This window comes from Melozone crissalis, unplaced genomic scaffold, assembly GCF_028551555.1.
Source record: "Melozone crissalis strain CALT ecotype California unplaced genomic scaffold, PUWL_Pcris_2 ptg000018l_1, whole genome shotgun sequence".
Lineage (NCBI taxonomy): Eukaryota > Metazoa > Chordata > Aves > Passeriformes > Passerellidae > Melozone > Melozone crissalis.
This window is the reverse complement of record NW_026535796.1, coordinates 11,290,591-11,309,410: the sequence shown is the minus strand read 5'-3', so window position 1 is coordinate 11,309,410 and position 18,820 is coordinate 11,290,591. Positions and strand designations below refer to the sequence as shown.

Genomic DNA, 18,820 nt, shown 5'->3' with positions numbered 1-18,820 from the left:
GGTTAGTTTAATTTAGGTTTAGTTAGCAATTAAGTTACTTTTGAAGACATGGGCTTCTCCATGTATTTTAATTCCAATACCTTTTTTGCTTTACATTCAGTCCTGTTGTCCCAGACAATACAAATGACATCACTCATTAACCCCATTTTTCCACATTACAGTAAAATTACAGTTTTTAAAATAAATATATATTGGTGATATTTCGGAATCTGAAAATCTTTAGAGGCATTTTCAGCTCAGAATTACCTAAAAAATGAACAAAAGTTTCTTGGACATACACATGGTCACCAAATCCTGAGTTCAGAGTCCATATATGTATGTATCTTCCTTTGGCAATGCCAAAGGAAGATAGATACATACATATATGGACTCTGAATTTATTACAAGATGGCATAAAATCTGAAAATAAAACTCACTGCCTTGGATTCTGAATTTTGCTTCAATATTCCCAGGTTGTCATTGATGGTCAGACGAGTCAAGTGAGATTTGCCTCTGTCGACATGAAAATAGACGTATGGGGTTCTTGACTAATTGCACATCTGAATAGACAACATAACAATGATCATGTTTTTGGAGCTTGATGCAGCTATAATCTATTTAATTGCCTGACTTAGGAGCCAGCTGGGACACTTAATAGAAGCAAACAATGTAACTGGTGTGACGCATTGCCAGAGGCATTTGAGACTGTGATAAGAACAATTTCACAAACCTGTGCTGGAATAATTCAAAGGAACACAGTGTAGTCCACAGTAAATTGTCCTAGAATCCTGCAGAGTTATGCACTAGACACAGACACTATTTATTGAAAGCTTTGTTCCCAACACAGAATTACTGACATTTTTAATGGCAAATCAAGACTGGTTTGCAGCATGGGTTTGGCTGAAATCTGTGTTCTTAAGGCACAGTAGGTAATAGTACCTCAAACAGTGCACTAACCTTGAGAAAAAATGCTCATGTTTTAATCAGAACAATCATTTTAGGCCTTATTTAAGAAGAAATAATCTTTTGGGAACATGGCTGTGATAAGAGTATGGTTGTTTATGACTCACTGTTCATGAGTGAAAGACTAAATGAGCCACCACCCTCACCCTGTGTTCTGTCCCATTGTGGGGGTTGGAAAAACTGTTCCAGCTCCTGAAGCTGCATCCACTCTGCCAAGCTGCAGGCAGCATCCAAGGCAGGTTGCATCCCAGGCAGATGTCTGCACTGCAGTCAGCAGAGTGTGTGAAACAAGCAAGTCCTGCTGGCTAAACCCTGTGCATGCCTGCTGCACTCTCTTCAGCAGAGGCATGAGCCATTACTGGAGTTGCTGGCTGCCCAGCAGATCACTGGGGTGAGCAGTGTTGGCACTGCTTTTCTAGTGCTCCCTGTGCAAGCTAGCTTGAAGGTATCTCTGGTATGCTCATGTTCTCTGCACTCATGCCTCCAGTTGTGATTTGTCATCTTAGATGCGTGTCACTCCTGTGACCATGAGCACTACAGTCAAATAACCCTTCTCTTACCAGTCTCACTGTATCAAAAGTGATCTTATTCCTCTATGAAAATTTTAAGGGAGAAAGTAAGCATGCTATTTTATTGCATTAATAGCTAACAATTGAGACAGATATAAATTCATATTCAACATCTTTATTAGTATCTTTTTTATTTGACATATTTTGAATTACAAATACGACTTGCTGTATCTTCAAAGAATAAAAAGTAGGAGAATATGCCTTGCCTGACTTACACAGGGGATATTGTGTTTGCTCCAGCTAGGACCAGAAAACCAAATAGTTCATGGTGGTAGGGTGCTGGTTTTGAATGTGTACACAAGCCTAGCACACTAACTAATCTAAAAAAGTGTGCCATGGTCATGGACTGGAAAAACATACAGGGCTTTATTTAAGCATGGAACCTATTGCTGATAAGTTATTAGCATTGTTGCAAAGCTGATTAGCACAGGTGCCCATGATCAACACCCCTGTACCTTCTAGTGCATCTGCGTGTATCTGAAAAACAGCTGCAGGGTTAAACCTGCAGAATTAGAAAGAGGCCCGAGATAACTAGATCTCCAGTTCTCCTGAATTTCAAAGATATCTGGATGCCAGACTTTCTTGCAGCCTTAAAGTGGGTGATGTTTCCTTACAAAATTTAATGTCATCCCTATGGGTCAGTACTGCAGATTCTACGGCAGACCTTTGATGGTGGTGTATACTGTCAGCCCCTGAAAATGAACCAGCTTTTTATTGTCTTACATGGTTAGTTAACTCTTTAGATTTTGTTATTTATCTGTTGGGTTCACCCAGAAATCTTAGAACTGTTGTTTCTCATTTCCCCAGAGGATGACAACAACAGTTTTCCTAAAGACATCTGTGAGAACTGAAACACCCTTTTCTTGGTAGCATCAATCGATTGGCAGAGTTCCTTGTCACTGCCATTTAATGTCAAAATTTCTCTCTTACAAAATAGGGTCATTTCTTAAGTTATCCCCAGCCAAAGAAATCATTAGTAAAAGTCAGAAAATAAAATTTTAACAAGTCAGAAGTTACTGGTTTCAGGTTTTGGCATAAGATAGAAATGTAAATTGTGGAAATTACAAAAATAAACACCCTGCTGAGTATTTCAGTGTCATATAGTTTAGGCTATGCCAGTAGATTCTCCCAGAATCCTGGGAGACAAGGTCTGGTGATTTGATAAAAGCATGTTTATGGCTACCAGCGTGCAGAAAGGCATGCTAAAGTCATGAGAGATGATTGCACAAAGAAGGCCATACATCCCTTTTATTTCTCTTGCAAAGATCCCTCTGAGGAGTGTCCTGAGACTATGGTTTATAACTATAGTGTGAAGTACTGTAACCAGTCCTGCCGCTCGCTGGATGAGCCCGACCCGCTGTGCAAGGTCCGGATCGCGCCCATGGAGGGCTGTGCTTGCCCCGAAGGCACCTACCTCAACGATGAGGAGGAATGTGTGCCTCCAGATGACTGCCCCTGCTACTACAAAGGCAAGATTGTTCAGCCTGGCAACTCCTTCCAAGAGGATAAACTCATGTGGTGAGTTTCTCCAATGATGCAAAGGCTGCTCTGCGCCTGGGGACATCAGGGCTCATGGGGGAAAAAGTCTCTGCTCCAATCCATGGATGTCATCATTTTACAGTTAGGAATAATGGCAAATTTTTCCTAGATTGTATCTTCCCCTGGCAGGAAGTGCAGCCACAGCAAATGTTAAAATCCCATATTCATGCTAGAAAACAAGAACCTGAAAATATGTTTAGTAGAACAATATTTGTAATCTATCTCTTGCAGAGTTCATTGTTGTGTAAAAAATATCCAAAAACAGTGGGAGCAAGTTTTCTAGAAGACAGAAGGCTTGGAGGAGTTTCAGGCTTTGAAATGAAAAAGCAAAGTGAAAACCACCACACCATCCTGCAGACTATTTAAAAAATAAAAATGATCCATGAAAAAAAAAAAACAATTATCAGTTTTTAAACTTTTTTTTTTAGACAAAAGAGAGAGAAACTGGAGTGGAGGGGATAATAAAAATAATGTAATTAATTTGCATCTGCATTGAAAAAATTGTCATTATTCTCATTTTCAACTACCTTAGGGCATCAACGGAAACAACCACCAGGGGAAGGCTTCTTTATTATCTTTAGATGTTTACATGTTCTCTCTCTAGCTGTCTTCCAACTGAGGATTCTACACTATTTTGTAATCACATATTCATTTAGTAATTTAAGAGATCTCTTATTTAAGAAAGTATTAGTCTTATCTCATGGAGTAGAAAATGGATGCTTAGGAAAAATTTGATTTAGGGAAAACACACAATAAACCAGTGCCAGATGAAGGAAGAGTATTTTAAGAGCTGGGTCTTTTAATCTTCCTTCTGGGGATGGTAATGCATGTCTGTGAAACTGATAGCTGTAACAAATATTCATTTTGATGGGAATTTGTTATTCATGTGACAAGTGAAGCTTTGCAGTGCCTTTCTCCCTGGTGAGGGAGAAAAGTGCAAAGAGCTGATGTGTTTTGTTTTATGGAATCTCTTTAGCAAATGCATTCAAGGAAGATTAGACTGCATTGGAGAAACTGTCTTGGTGAAAGGTGAGATTTTGTTAAATAATGTCAGTATGGTGTCAACCAGTATTTATAATGTTTTTCTGTGTTATCTCTCACTTTCTGTAACATTTTAGTATTCTGCACATTTTTCCATTCTCCCTGAAATGTGTTAGTTATTGATAACATTTGTCTTTGTAAAATGTCACCAGACTTACTAGACTCTTTAGATGATGAGGATATTTCCCAAAGCTTAGAAGTTATCTGCCTTCTTCTCCCTTCACTGTTATTGGGCAGAAGCAAAACTGTTAGAAACTTTAAATGATAGACACCTGCTGCCCTCTGAAATCCTCTGGCTGGTTTTGCAATTGCTGATGGCATCCTTATTGCTCTGTCTAAATTACTTCCTGAAATGTTTTCTCCTACTGCAGATTGCCCAGCTCCTATGTATTACTTCAACTGCAGCTCTGCAGGTCCTGGAGCAACTGGATCAGAGTGTCAGAAAAGCTGCAAGACGCAGGACATGCACTGTGTAAGGAGCTCCCCTCCCAGCAGGGGCACAGCACGGCAGGGCTGTGCCTGTAGGATTGTCCTTATCAAGCACCGATGGGAACATGCCATGCTGGGCACTCACCAATGCTTCACTGATAACACAGCAGCTAACAACCTACCTGTGATGTTTGTAGCATGATTTCCACTAGCTTGCAATTAAGGAGTTTTTTTAAAAAGCCAAAACTTTGGCATCCAGAGCTAGCACATCTCTGCTGGTTCCCTCTTCTTGCCGTGCACTAACAAGTTGTCTTCTCCCATATCTTCTAATGTGCAGTATGTCACAGAATGTGTTTCTGGCTGCATGTGTCCTGATGGACTGGTATTGGATGGCAGCGGAGGATGTATTCCCAAAGATCAGTGCCCATGTGTTCATGGAGGACACTTCTATAAACCTGGGGAAACCATCAAAGTGGACTGCAACACATGGTACGTTATCCCAGGGAGCCTTGTTTTATAGCAAAGTTTGTCAGAACTGCCAGACCATAGTGCACCCATGGGACAGGGTGTGCTTTGAAGCCTTCCTCTTCATCATGAGAGCCATTGGGCTGCTAGTAAAAATAAAAGGGGAAGTATTTCTCTGCATCATGCAATACTGAGCCTGCACTTGGAGAGAACAAGCACCAATATCTTCTGTTAAACGATTTCCATCCTTTTCTGTTTCCCCACCAGCTTCAGAAACATCAGCCTTACTCTGGCTGGTGTGTGGTTGCTCATTCAATAAGGGGGAATTGAGTTTGTGTGTGTTGGGCACAGCTGAACCCTGGAAAATGACTTAATTTAGTCAAAGAATTGCAATGGTCCTCCCTTGAGACTTGCAGTGCTTCCAGACCCATAGTTCTCAAGATAAACTAATACTCTAGTTACTCAAATTTCTGGTGCCATAGATTTCACTGTTATTACTGATCATGGTGGGTAAAATGCTTTCAATCTTTATCCATTATTTAGCAAGGATGAGACTGTATAGTTCTGCCAAATGGATGCACAGAAAAGGAGAGCTAGAAACACTTTGGTCTGATCACCATTGGTACAGGCAGCCAAGTTTAACCTGTGAAGTCAAAACCTGATAAGCTGTTGTTGGTATCACAGAGTCAGTAAGAAGTTTTATTGCAGTGAGGGCTTAGTTTTCTCATGAGAAGAGGACATACATGGGAAAGAAAATGCAGTCTCTGCATCACAGCTATAACAACTAAATATTCTGTCTACAGTCCTCCTGAACTAGAAGTGAGGTTTGTCAAGGTGTGGTGGGTTGACTTTGGCTGGACATTAGGTGGCCACCTAACTGCTCTATCACTACAATCCTCAGCAGGACAGGGTTGGGGAGAAAATAAGATGGTCATGGGTCAAAATAAAGCAAAAGCAAAGGCTGTATGCAGAAGAAAAGGCAAACAAAATATTTATCCCCTAGTCCCCACTAGCAGGTGATGTCCAGCCCACTTACAAAGGTGTAGGGCTTCAGAAAACAAACATCATAACATACACCACTCTGCTCCCACCCCAATCTCCCATTCTCCTAGCTTTTATTGCTGAGCAGACATCACATGGTTTGGAATATCCATTTGGCCAGCTTGGGACAGCTGTCCTGTCTCTGTCCCCTCCCAAAACCTTATCCGTGCCCCAGCCTGCTGCTGAGGGGGAGAATGCACAGCACTGATGCTCCGGGAGTGCTGCTCAGCACTAGCCAATACACTGAGGTGTTACCAACACCTTTGTAGCTGACAATGCAAAGCACAGCTCTGTGAGGGCTGCTGAGGGAAAAAAATCCCCTCCATCTCAGCCAGACCCAAGGAAAGACAGAGATAATATTTGTTCACATCACTGTAACAGAACTGCAACATGATCCTTCACAGATTAAAATTCAGAAATGGTTGAAATATTCAGTTCTTCACCCTGAATTTTTCTTCTAAACCCCCACCATCTGCTGCCAGGACTCAATTATTTAAAATATATTTGAAGGAAATAATAGAATAAATGTTTATGGGTAGCAAACATGAACTTTTTGATTGATATGGCATGTCATAGCATGATCTTAGAACAGTTGAGAGGGCACTGTAAACAACAAACCTTTTAATTATTCTGCCCCTGTTTGAGGTTAAGGAAAGCCCATGTTTCATGCAAACATTGTTATTCTTTGCATTTTGCTTCCCAGCACCTGCAACAAAAGGCAATGGAACTGCACGGACAATCCCTGCAAGGGTACCTGCACTGTGTATGGAAATGGGCATTACATGAGCTTTGATGGGGAGAAGTTTGATTTCCTGGGAGACTGTGACTATATCCTAGCTCAGGTATCAATTTATTTTCAATTTTCCATCCATATGCTTTTTACACCCCACAGTGTAGGCTTCAGTCTGGGTAATTAAAAGGCACTCCCATACAAAATAGCCAAACTAATGAGCAGAGCCTACTCCTCTCCTCTTGCACCTAGAGCTGATAGAGTGAGATTTTCCAAATTAAACAAAGCTAATTGACTCAGAAGTGACACAAGAGGGCACTGTGTGATCCCAAATGATTAACTCCTTGGTTGGACAGCTCTTTCCTGAAGGCATTCCACCATTTTCAAGGGAAAGGAAAACGTGGTGTTGAAAAGTGTTTCCATCAGTCATGCAAGACTGACATTATTTTTGTTGTGATGGAAGCATGCAGAGGATAACGTGTGAGCCTCATATATAATAATTGAATGTAATGAGACAGCACTCAGTGAGACATTTTGTCATCCCCAAATTACAGTTGGTTTTCCTAATTTTAAGAAAATATATTTTTACCTTTTTGGCCTGTTGCTATGACAAGTTCATTTCCCCCCTTAGTTTTCCTTTTTGAAAATCCTGGTCAAAAATGCATCTGCCACCAGGTCATTTCCCACCAGATGCTTCCAAAATTCTATAGTTTTAGTGAATAAACAAGTCAGATCAGAGTGTCATTCATTTAGAGCTCAAAAAAATGCTTATAACTGGTCTAGTTGCCTGACAAGCTCTAACAGAATGTTATCTGTTTTTCTAAGGATTTTTGCCCTAATAACATGGATGCTGGCACCTTCCGGATTGTGATTCAGAACAATGCCTGTGGGAAGTCACGCTCCATCTGCTCCCTAAAGATCACACTGATTTTTGAGGTTTGTCTAGAACTAGTTATAACCAAGGAGCTGTAGTCTTGATTTTGTAGTAATTACTGTATCATTCTCTTATATTCCACCTCAGTTGCTGCTAGAAGTACCTATGGAAGTCAAACAGCCAGCAAGCTAAGGCAAGGAAGTTGGGAAAGGGCTTAGGTATTTGATGTTAACAGGGATTGAACACTTCTGTGCATGAGGGGAAAATTGCAAGGAGTCAACAACACTACAGATGTGCATTTGTGTGTGTGTGTGTGTGTGTGTGTGTGTGTGTATTTTCATTTGTGACAGTAGGCTGTGCATCTGTGGCTGTGGCTCACCTATCTACAAAGACAGAGTGTGAAGATGACAGAAAAATAAGACAAAGAAGGAGAGGCAGAGTGCCAGTGCTGTTGCACTAAGTTTTCTATTTGTTTTCCTTCCATGCAATGTATCTGTTCCTTTGTAGAACAGTGAAATAAGGCTTTTGGAAGGAAGAATTCAGGAGATAGCCACTGATCCAGGAGCTGAGAAAAATTACAAAGTGGACCTCAGAGGAGGTTATATCGTAATTGAAACAAATCAAGGGATGAACTTCATGTGGGACCAAAAGACTACTGTTGTTGTTCACGTGGCACCCTCTTTCCAGGTAAGTAGGGGGTGGACTGGGAGTTATGATTTCAAAGTCAGAGTTATGCATCCAGAACTGGAGCCCCAGTTTTTCCAGAGCCTGGAAAAAAAGGCTTGGAAAAAGTTAGGTGTAGTGGACAAGAAGAAACAGCAAGCTGGCCACATCTTGTGTTTTATTGCACTGTTCAGTCAGTATAAAATACTCCAGAATATTTGGGGCGAGAAGTATTGATAACACATTGGGAATGTTTATGTCACTTCAAGTTCAGCTTTTTCTGAGCCATTTTTTGCTTTCTGTTTAGAAACTTGCACCTATTTTGCCTTTACAGGCTCTATAAATTATTTCTGTTAAAGAGTAGGCTGCACTCAAAATAACAAAAAACATTAACTGTGCCTACACACATTACACAGGGAAAAGTCTGTGGTCTTTGTGGGGACTTTGACGGCCGCTCAAGGAATGACTTCACAACCAGAGGGCAGTCCATGGAGATGAGCATCCAGGAGTTTGGAAACAGCTGGAAAATAACAAGCACCTGCTCAAATATAAACATGACAGACCTGTGTGCAGATCAGCCTTTCAAGTCTGCCCTGGGACAGAAGCACTGCAGCATCATTAAGAGTAACATCTTTGAAGCCTGTCACAGCAAGGTAATCCTGTTCTCTCATGCTCAATGGTTTCACACTAGATATTTGTCGCTATTTTGCAGCACATTTGCAGCATTTTTTTAGTAGTGAAGCTACTGCACAGTAGTACTCGGCTACTTCTCTCAAAACCTCACTTCACAGCTGTGCCAATTAAAACCTGTTGCACAGTATTTGAGGAAGCAGCAGTGCCTGTTTTGAACAACTGAAGATAAAGAGGATAATAGCTGGCCACCAAAAGTAGAAAGTTAGGTATCTGTAAAATGTAGAGATAAGTTAGTCTAGGACTGTTTGTGTGGTGATCCTTGGGAAGTTCGTTCAAGTTATCTAAATAGACTAATTATTTGGTTTATTTGAGTCACAAATTTAATTAAACAGAAATAAGGCTACTCTTCTTAATTAGAATGTCTATACAAAGCTTCAGTGCACTTTAATAAAAAAAATTAAAAACAAACTTGGCCTTATTTCCTTTGTTAGTTTATGCTGGCAACGGTTAAAAAACAAGAGACATGAAGTTTAGTGGAAATAGGATTTTCTTTCTTACTCAGTTACTGTCTCTCAGCTGAAGAGTGCACACTGTGTAGTTGTGCTAAGCCAAAACAAGGTAGTTCAGTCCTGCAGAAATCACACTGGGAAGGCATTTTAAGTGTAAGTGGCAGCATTGCACATATGAGAATAGGAAGATATAGAGTCCAATTCTACCAGGCAGGTGCAAATAGAAAACTACCTGTTGTGAAATATCATGGCTCCTTCATGACAATCCCAGTCTGTCACAAACCATGTATATGACAGAAATTCAGAACCCTTTCCCTCATTAAAACACAGTGCAGCAGACACAGCTGTGGTGACAGCTCTGTTGGTGTTTTGACAGGTGAACCCAATTCCATATTATGAATCTTGTGTGTCTGATTTCTGTGGCTGTGACAGTGTGGGAGACTGTGAGTGCTTTTGTACCTCAGTTGCTGCTTACTCGAGGAGCTGCAGCAGAGCTGGTGTCTGCATCAACTGGAGAACCCCTGCCATTTGCCGTGAGTACTGCAGGGAAGGGCACACAGAAAGCAGCGCCTCAGGCACACGGGATACAGAAGAGCAGAACACCTACACTGCTATGCATGTGTGACTGAGCAAGCTCTTTTTATCATATTTACCTTATTAAAATCTTTTAAACAAGATTTTAAAAATAGTCCCTGCCCAGTATCTGAGACCTAAATGTTTTTTATTCTTCTGTTCCAGCTGTGTTCTGTGATTATTACAACCCACCTGACAAACATGAGTGGTTCTACAAACCCTGTGGAGCCCCTTGTCTAAGGACCTGCAGAAACCCACAAGGGAAATGTGGGAACTTGCTGTACAGTTTAGAAGGTAATTCTTCCTTGACTTTAATGCAGTTTATGGGAGTCACAGCTACTAGTCTGGTTTTAAATGTCTGAAGCATCAAGGTGACTGAAAGGTTATCCCATCTGTCCCAGAAGCTCATTGACCATGCCTTGCTAATTCCCTGTGTGATGGTGCCATTCATAGCATCATTTGCCTGCTGCTTTTAAATATATGAAGAGATAAAATACCATTCAATATAAATTTCTATAGAATTATTACCTGTTGACAAATGCAGTAAATTAAAACTTTGGGGAGAGAGGTAAAAAGAGGACTTGGAAAAATAATTGGTAGTAAAAAGAACATTCATACTGGAATTACTTTCATTTGGGGATCAAATCTATATTTGGTAGAGGTATTTATGTGCTTTCCCGTGCCTATGTAACTCAGACTAAGAATACTTTGTTTAATTTTCCAGGCTGTTACCCAGAGTGCAGTCCTGACAAGCCATATTTTGATGAGGAGAGCAGAGAGTGTGTCTCCCTCCTCAACTGCACTTCATGGTAAGTCAGTTGATGATGAGAAAGGCAAAATAGGACTAAAAAAGACAAACTAGAAGATGTTTTATTAATGTTTATAGGCAGTGGCGAATACCATTAAATCCAGGAGTAGGTTTTTTGTAAAAGTAGTACAGTTGCAGACATTGTTATTCCATATATGAATTCACTTCAATAAAACAATTTTTTTTATTCTTTCTCTTCAGCGATCCTGACGAGAAACTATGCGCTGAAGACTCCAAAGGTAACTTTTCACCCTCACCATGCATTGAGTGATGGCAGGAATGCAACAACCCAACATCACATATTACATGTTACCAAACATATTGGCAATAGGAGGCCAGACAGGTAGCTTAGTACATGGGTGCAAAGTTGCACAGATATACTTTGATGGAAAAAATGCAGCCTTTTACCTCAAGAACTGTGTAAAGGATAATCACGAGGAGGAAGGGGACAGGTACAATATGTAGGATTCATCTTACAGAGGTTAATACCACTTTTCCACTTTTCCACTTCCTTGGTAGTCAGTGAAGACAGATAGAGAGTAGTCTGTAGCAGGCCATTCATGGTACCTTTTTTAATAAGTACTTTTAGAACAGGGAAAATCTTGTAGAAGTGCTGACCATTTATTTAATAAAATAAACTAAGACAGCTTATTAGGATACGTGTTTGTGTGCCTAAAGGACACATTTGGTTAAGGTACAGTATCAGTTCATTCCCATATCTGGGAGAAAGCACATCCCAAAACACAGGGTGACCCAGTAGATAAGACATTTGCAGTTTAGCTGATTTTGTTACAGTAATAGACATACTTCCTTTGGTTCTTACATGTACAGTCTCCAAAATCTGGAGAACTTCTCATATATTTAAATGCAATTGTGTACCACTGCATGCTCATCATTTGTGGATGGAAATGGCTGTGCAACACCTCCTGAGGCAGTGTTCTGTCACTCAGAAAGGCAATAATCCCAGTCACATTCCCTGCCCAGAGAGAGTTCTCCTGTGCTCCAATGCTGAGTTAGGCCAGTATCAGTTCTCATGCTTTTACCTACCAGTAATTCCTCCATGTAAGCTGACTCCAAGAAACATCAGGAACCAGAAAAATCCAACACACTTTAAATGAATGAGATAGACTCACAGTGCAGCTTCTCAAATAGCAACTAAGAAAGTTTCTTAGCCAGGTAATTCATGTTTGATATTGTGACCTTCAGAAGGGTAAATGCAGAGTTTGGTTTGCTTTTCACTTGTATTTATATTGCAAGTGTCCTCTGTTGCCATGACATTTTCTCTTTTGGTGCCTCAGTTTGCCTGTGCTGCTACAATGGGAAGACCTACACCTTAAATGAAACTGTGTACAGCCACGTGTCTGGGACCAGGTGTGGTGAAGCTGTCTGTGGCCCTAATGGACAGATCATTAAAACCCTTACCCACTGCAGAACTCCAACTACACCAGCACAAGGTACCAGATTGATAAGGGACTTGGTGGTGATTCTGTGGAAGTCCACAGTGGTAATAAGATTTGTCCATCCTGGAAAAAGATTTCTCCAGCATGTCTAGGATAACAACAGAATTTAAGACTTTTGAAGCTTCAAAACGGAGGGATCAGAGCTTGTGGGTCTTGTGGTGGGGACCAAAAGTGCAATCTTATAGATTCTTGCTGACCTTACTGTCAATGAGGTTAAGAGACAATAGAAAGATTCAGCAATTTTTCATACAACCTTTACAATAAGCTTGAGCATATCACAGTTGACACTCTGGTGTCATTAGTCTCAATATTTCATATTTCTAAATCTTTTTGTTCTCCTTCTTATCACCCATAACACACTCTGGTCTTTATCGTACTGTTTTTCTGCATTGGAATAAGTGAGTCTTATACAGGTCACTTTTCTTATGAAAATAAAGCTTCCTGGCAGTTAACTCCTGTTCAAAAGACATTTTCCAGCATGAATGTAATGTGAAAAATCAGCAAATTTCTTTATCTCTTTTTCCTAAAAGATATAAAGAAAAGTGGGGAATTTGCCACATGATTTTTACAAATAAAAATAAGCAGCTAAAAAAAAAAAAATATATATATATATATTTATATATATATTATCCTGGCAGCAAACTATACAAGGGCAACAAAGAAAATCAAATGTTAGCTTCTCTTCCCATGTGAGTGGAAGAGCTAAATACTTGATAGTGAACCCATTACTGAAAATGTTAAAAAATTGAATAAATACAGTGGAGTAGTACCTAGTAAAGGCAGGATTATTGAAAGCAAAATGTAGGTGGCATAGTAAAATATCTACATGGTCTGTTTCTATTTAAACCAACAGTTTCTTTGAAAGGAAGCACTAAAAGTCCAAATGGAGTGCCACTCGAAATCACCTCTCCAAAGTCAGGTGAAGTACTGCAGGACTAGAAACACTAAATTGAAATGAAAAAATGACACAGGAAGGGGTGTTTATTGTATTCTGTATAGGAAAAAAAATAACTCGATGTGGGAGGGTGTGTATGTAGTATTACAGCACCCTACTGTGTAATAGAGGGAGTGTTTATAAATACAGAAGATGGTTTCAGTGTGGACATGTACAGAATGTAGTGGCAACAAAAAAATATTTTTTAAAAATTTTTTTGGAAGTTCTAGAGAATGTAAGAGATGTCGTAGGGCTTGAAAGCAGAGTAGTAGAGGATTTAAATACTAATTCATTTGATTTCCTGCAGAACCACTTAAGAAATATATAACATCTGCACCTCCCTCATCAGAGGTAGCCACTCCCTGCTTCTGCAATGACAATGGACAATTGATACAAATGGGTGAGAAACCATGCAATTTATTTTCTGCACCATTGACATGGAAAGATGTATTGTTAGATAAAAGTGCTTCAGCAAGTGCTCATTCTGCCTGTCACAGTTAGATATTACCAGAAGTTGTTACATCTTTGAACTGTAGCTAACACCTTCAGAACCACAACTCCCCAATATCCAATAACTCTGTTCTGGTTTGAACACCCCTGGTGTAAAGAAACTTACAGCAGTTGCTGATGGGAGCAGAGCCCTTAATCCCAAACTGCTGAACATGAGCTTGTAACTGACAATAATATTCCAAAAGCAGAGGAGGAAAGGCTCTTCCTCATCTGTTAGTAGCTCCTGCTTCACTTAGCTCCTGGTGTTTGTGAAGAGCAGATGCACTTGTTGATTTAATCAGTATTGGCTCTTCTCATTTTCAATTCCTTCCAATGTACCTAAGAGCAGGATTTCAGATTAGGCCTCATGGCCCTCCCTCAGTCTTTGCCATTTGGATGAATTGCTGTCCAGTTCAGCCACTGAATCCCAGGAGCTGCAGACGGTCCCCTGAGCATGGCTATTGGGCACAGATGGTTAAATGCAGGGCTGAGAATGCAGCCTCAGGCTAACGCTTGGGTTTTGCCCTTGCAGGAGAAAATGTTTCGCTGCCAGTGAATGTATCAGGTCGTTGTGCTTACTCCATCTGCAATAAATCATGTCAGATTGAATTAATTTGGGCAGAGTGTAAAACTGGTCATTCTGAGACCCTCAAGGTCTGTGATCCACGTTCTGAAACCTGTCCACCAACACCTGCTCCTGGTGTAGCAAACCAAGTTCCTGCTCCCACAAGGACTTCTGTGAGTGATTGTCTTGCACTCAATCCTCCCAGAAAGGTGAGAGACTCTGGAGATTTGTTTCATCATTCATGATTCCACCATTCTTGCATTGCCTGCAGCCAAGGTTTGGTGTTCTCCTCTGATGCTGGTATCCAGCACTACAGCTGGACTGTAGGTGTGGCTGAATGAGTTTATTTAAAAGTATGCCAGAAACCCCTCACTGAAAGAATAAATTGAAGATTCTTCTGTTCACCTGAAGCACCTACATGATTGTATGTGAGCAGAGCTACCTAAACTGAACAAAGACTAGGGAGCCACATCTGGCAGTGTCCTACCACCAGAAGTTTTCAGGACCCTAACATATATACCAAAAAGAGTAGATATCAAGGCTCTCTTTATTCCTATATGGTTCATATTGCCTGGTTTCCAGAGCCAGAGTAAACACCAAATTTTGCCATGCTAGACAATTAAATGAATGGAATGTAGTTGCTGTGTGTGATTTTAAAGATTTTGTGAAATTGCTTTGTTATTTACCTCTCCTCTTTTTTTTTTTTTTCCAATTAATCAATAGTTTAATGAAACATGGAATTTTGGAAACTGCCATACTGCCACTTGCCTGGGAGAAGGAAGCAATATCAAATTGTCTGTCATGACTTGCCCACCTCAGCAGCTGAAACTCTGTGTCAATGGTTTCCCAATCACAAAACACTCTGATGAAACCGGTTGCTGTGAAGTCTCTGAGTGTCAGTGTAAGTGGCAGGAGAATTCCTCAAATTAATGTTATGTTCAGCTGGGCCTCAAAAAGGAAAAGTCTATCTGGTCAACATCTATATTATGTTCATATCAATTCAGTAGGATACAATGGAACAGAAATCCCATCTGAAATCTTGGCTGTTGAAAGCAGATGTCCTTGCTAGAGTAATTTTTCTTTATCAAACTGGATTTTTGTCTCTGACTGGAAGCAAATAAAAAGGTTAAAACCAACTTGTACTTACAGGTAGCTCAGAAGTCGAACTTGAAGCCTGTCATTCTGTCTTCTAGGTATTTGCAGTGGATGGGGAAATGAGCATTATGTGACTTTTGATGGAGCATATTACCATTTTAAAGAAAACTGCACCTATGTCCTTGTGAAGTCAATTCACCCTGACTCTCACAACTTCTGGATTCACATAGACAATTACTACTGTGCTGCCACTGGTGGGGCAATTTGCTCAATGTCCCTCATCATTTTTTACTCCAACTCTGTTGTTATTCTGACACAAGCAAAGGAACATGGAAAAGAAACAAACTTGGTAAAGTATTGTATTTAAATGAATTCTCAAAGTTAATTTGCTGTAGTTATATTACTGTACTGCCAAATGTCCTGTGATGACAAAGGATTAAGCTTGTAAAACATGGAATGGGTAAGAAATGCAATTGCTTTGCTTCTTCTCTCTCTTTTTTGCTTTGTATCAATAGAATCTGTATATTCTAAAAATCTGAGAAATTATCACATAGCTGAAAATTGTGGTTTTTGTCCTGATAGGAGTATTCAAATATAAATTGCAACATATTAACAAGGAATATTAGACAACTGCTTAAATGACTGACAGACACCATTTGGTGCACCTAAGGTCTGAATTTGTGCCACTCTGCTTTCCAGTTGCACTAATCATGTTCCTTACTCAATGAAGGAGCACCCATAAAAAACTTTTATTTCTTTTCTTTTAGATTTTGTTTGATGACAAGAAAGTTGTTCCAGACATTTTTAAGAATGGTATCAGGATAACCAGTTCTGGCCTTTATGCCATAATTGAAATACCTGAATTAGAGGTATACATCTCCTATAGTCGACTTGCATTTTACATAAAACTCCCTTTCAGCAAGTTTTATAACAATACCATGGGACTCTGTGGTGAGTGTCCTCATCAGCTGACAAAAATTATTGCTCTGAATTTTCCTTTATCTCTCATTCTCTTGTAAAATCTCTAAATGCTTGCAACTTCACTATTTCTCACAAATGTTAATAAATTCATTTAATGGAAACACACTGTCAGGAAATGTAGTTTTAAGTCATATCTTTCATTCTGTCCACAGTCTGTTGGGGGATGGAGATAGAATTTTTCTAGGCCCTTCCTTTTCATCATATCTACTTAATATAGGAACGTAGGAAATGTGGAGAGTCCTGTGCCATCTCAGTTATTCTGGCCACCAGAAGAACTGTATCAGCCAACACATCAATTCTGGTTTTCATGAGTAGTTGGCAAACTGTTTCTTTGAGCCTTCACTTCCTAGAAACAGTTTGTGTGAATTTATCCAGGATCCCACATGTTGCTCCCTTCACACAAGGAAGAGAACTTCCCCCCAGATTTTCTCCAAAAGCAGCTTCATCAGCATCAACTGTCCTTGAACTGTCATTTTTATATTGCTACCAGGTACCTGCACCAACCAGAAGTCTGATGATGCTATGAAGAGGAATGGTGAGGTTGTCAAGTCCTTCAAAAAGATGGCACTAGATTGGAAAGTCCCATATCCTACCAACAGATACTGTAACCCTGGTGTCTCACAGCCATCGAATATTGAGGTCCATCAGCATTGTGTGCCTTCTAATCTGTGTAAAATCATCTGGTAAGGCAACTCCCAAAAGTATCAGAAAAAAAAAAAATCCACAGGGTAATTTCATTCTTCACCAAATGGCTTGGATGAATTGATTCTAGGATATGAAGAAAATACAAAGTTTTGCATACCTTGTGAAACTGAGCTGTGAACTGATGTGTGTGTTCTTGAGCTTGGCAGATATTTTTAAGCTGCATCAGCAAAATCAGTCCGCTCTTAATTGTGTCTGCTGTTTGGCACTCCCTCTGCCTGTCAGTTCTGGAGAGGGCAAGTGGGAACTAGCTAAAATTTAGTATCTTAAAGCTCTGAATTATATGAAACACAGTCAGAATATAGTAAGCAAATACATGTGTCTGTTTTTAAAATAATTTTGTGGTTTAAAGCAGGATTTTCAAACATGCTGGCATAAAAACGTCAGCATATAGACTTACAGCTACGAGCTGCACAGGAGCCCTTGCAGGTAGCAGTCCAACATAATATTGTTTCCTTTCAAAGCATTGTAAAGAATGGCAGGCAAAGCTCATTCTTTATTAAGCTGTGGGGGTGTGTTGCCTATGAAAACAATTTGTAGTTGTTCCTTGAGGTTTTGCCCGGAGCAGGGGGGATGGTTTGGCTCTGAGTTCAATTCTTCCCTGGAAGTAGCCCAAGGTTTTTCTCTCTGCTTTGTGCAGGACCCTGACGGAGTGCCACGGCGTGGTGCCCCCCCAGCCGTACTACGAGGCGTGCGTGGCCAGCGAGTGCTCGGAGGAGCAGCCCAGCAGCGAGTGCCAGAGCGTGCAGACCTACGCGGCGCTCTGCGGCCTCCACGGCGTCTGCGTGCCCTGGCGGGGCCTGGCGGGCGGGCGCTGCGGTGAGCCTGGGAACGGGCCGCGGCTTAGCGCGGAAAACACCCCCTGGGGAGAAGCGAGTCTGCCCTGCCCTCCCTCCCCTGCTGCTCCGGACCTGAGAAACAGCAGGGACAAACCAACGAGGTTGTTCCAGCCCAGACCTGGTGCAAAACAAGGGGGAACCAGCCCCACGGTGCCTCCTGCGTAGCTCAGCCGAGGAGCTGTGTGTGTTCCCCGCAGCTTGGGCGCTAGATGGCAACGCACCGCTTCCCTCTGCTCGGGCCGCCCCGTGAATCAGGGCGAGCCCTGCTGGTCCTGGCGCTTGCCCCTTGCTGGCCCCATGGGCCCCTCAGGGCGAGCCCTGCTGGTCCTGGCGCTTGCCCCTTGCTGGCCCCATGGGCCCCTCAGGGCGAGCCCTGCTGCTTCTGGCGCTTGCCCCTTGCTGGCGCCATCGGCCCCTTTGGCTGCAGGGCCCCGTTGCCGCGTCGTGCCGACCCGGGAGCTGGCCGCGGTAGCTGGGCTTTGTCCCTCCGTGTCCCTGCATCGGAGGGTACACCTGGGTCTGGGCTTCTTAACTTGTGCGTTGCAATGTTCCACAGAGGCCAGCTGTCCTCGGGATCAGGTGTACAAGCCGTGCGGGGAAGCAAAAAGAAACACTTGCTTCAGCAGGTGGGTCATTTCCACAAGGTGTTTTTCAAGTCCATAATGTGAAGATTGCCAGGAAAATTTGAAGTTCACATTCCCTTGGGATTTAGATGCCATGGTTGCCCTGGGCAATTTTTGCCTCTCATTCATTCTCATTTATATTCTGTTTGTGCAGAGGAGTCGTTACGAACACCCTTCCTTCCCAAAATAGCACACCAGTGTTTGTTGAAGGATGCTACTGTCCTGATGGAAAAATTCTGCTGAATGATCATGATGGCATTTGTGTGTCAGTTTGTGGTAAGAAATGGTATAAATGGTGCTATGGGAAATGGGGGTC

The 18,820-nt window shown here is 41.3% G+C and overlaps 1 protein-coding gene across 1 annotated transcript in view; it reads left to right on the top strand.

Annotated features, from left to right (window-relative positions):
- LOC128936512 (mucin-5B) overlaps positions 1-18,820 on the top strand; it is a 41,906-nt gene that overhangs the window by 14,574 nt on the left and 8,512 nt on the right. The window contains exons 16-37 of the mRNA XM_054275503.1: positions 2,777-3,029; positions 4,027-4,079; positions 4,463-4,563; positions 4,858-5,009; positions 6,730-6,868; positions 7,582-7,692; positions 8,138-8,317; positions 8,710-8,946; positions 9,812-9,968; positions 10,174-10,302; positions 10,733-10,817; positions 11,018-11,055; positions 12,115-12,270; positions 13,518-13,610; positions 14,232-14,473; positions 14,988-15,165; positions 15,458-15,708; positions 16,127-16,310; positions 16,831-17,023; positions 17,683-17,861; positions 18,438-18,507; positions 18,659-18,780. Coding sequence (XP_054131478.1) covers positions 2,777-3,029; positions 4,027-4,079; positions 4,463-4,563; positions 4,858-5,009; positions 6,730-6,868; positions 7,582-7,692; positions 8,138-8,317; positions 8,710-8,946; positions 9,812-9,968; positions 10,174-10,302; positions 10,733-10,817; positions 11,018-11,055; positions 12,115-12,270; positions 13,518-13,610; positions 14,232-14,473; positions 14,988-15,165; positions 15,458-15,708; positions 16,127-16,310; positions 16,831-17,023; positions 17,683-17,861; positions 18,438-18,507; positions 18,659-18,780 — 3,303 coding nt within the window. The remainder of the gene's footprint in view (positions 1-2,776; positions 3,030-4,026; positions 4,080-4,462; positions 4,564-4,857; positions 5,010-6,729; positions 6,869-7,581; positions 7,693-8,137; positions 8,318-8,709; positions 8,947-9,811; positions 9,969-10,173; positions 10,303-10,732; positions 10,818-11,017; positions 11,056-12,114; positions 12,271-13,517; positions 13,611-14,231; positions 14,474-14,987; positions 15,166-15,457; positions 15,709-16,126; positions 16,311-16,830; positions 17,024-17,682; positions 17,862-18,437; positions 18,508-18,658; positions 18,781-18,820) is intronic.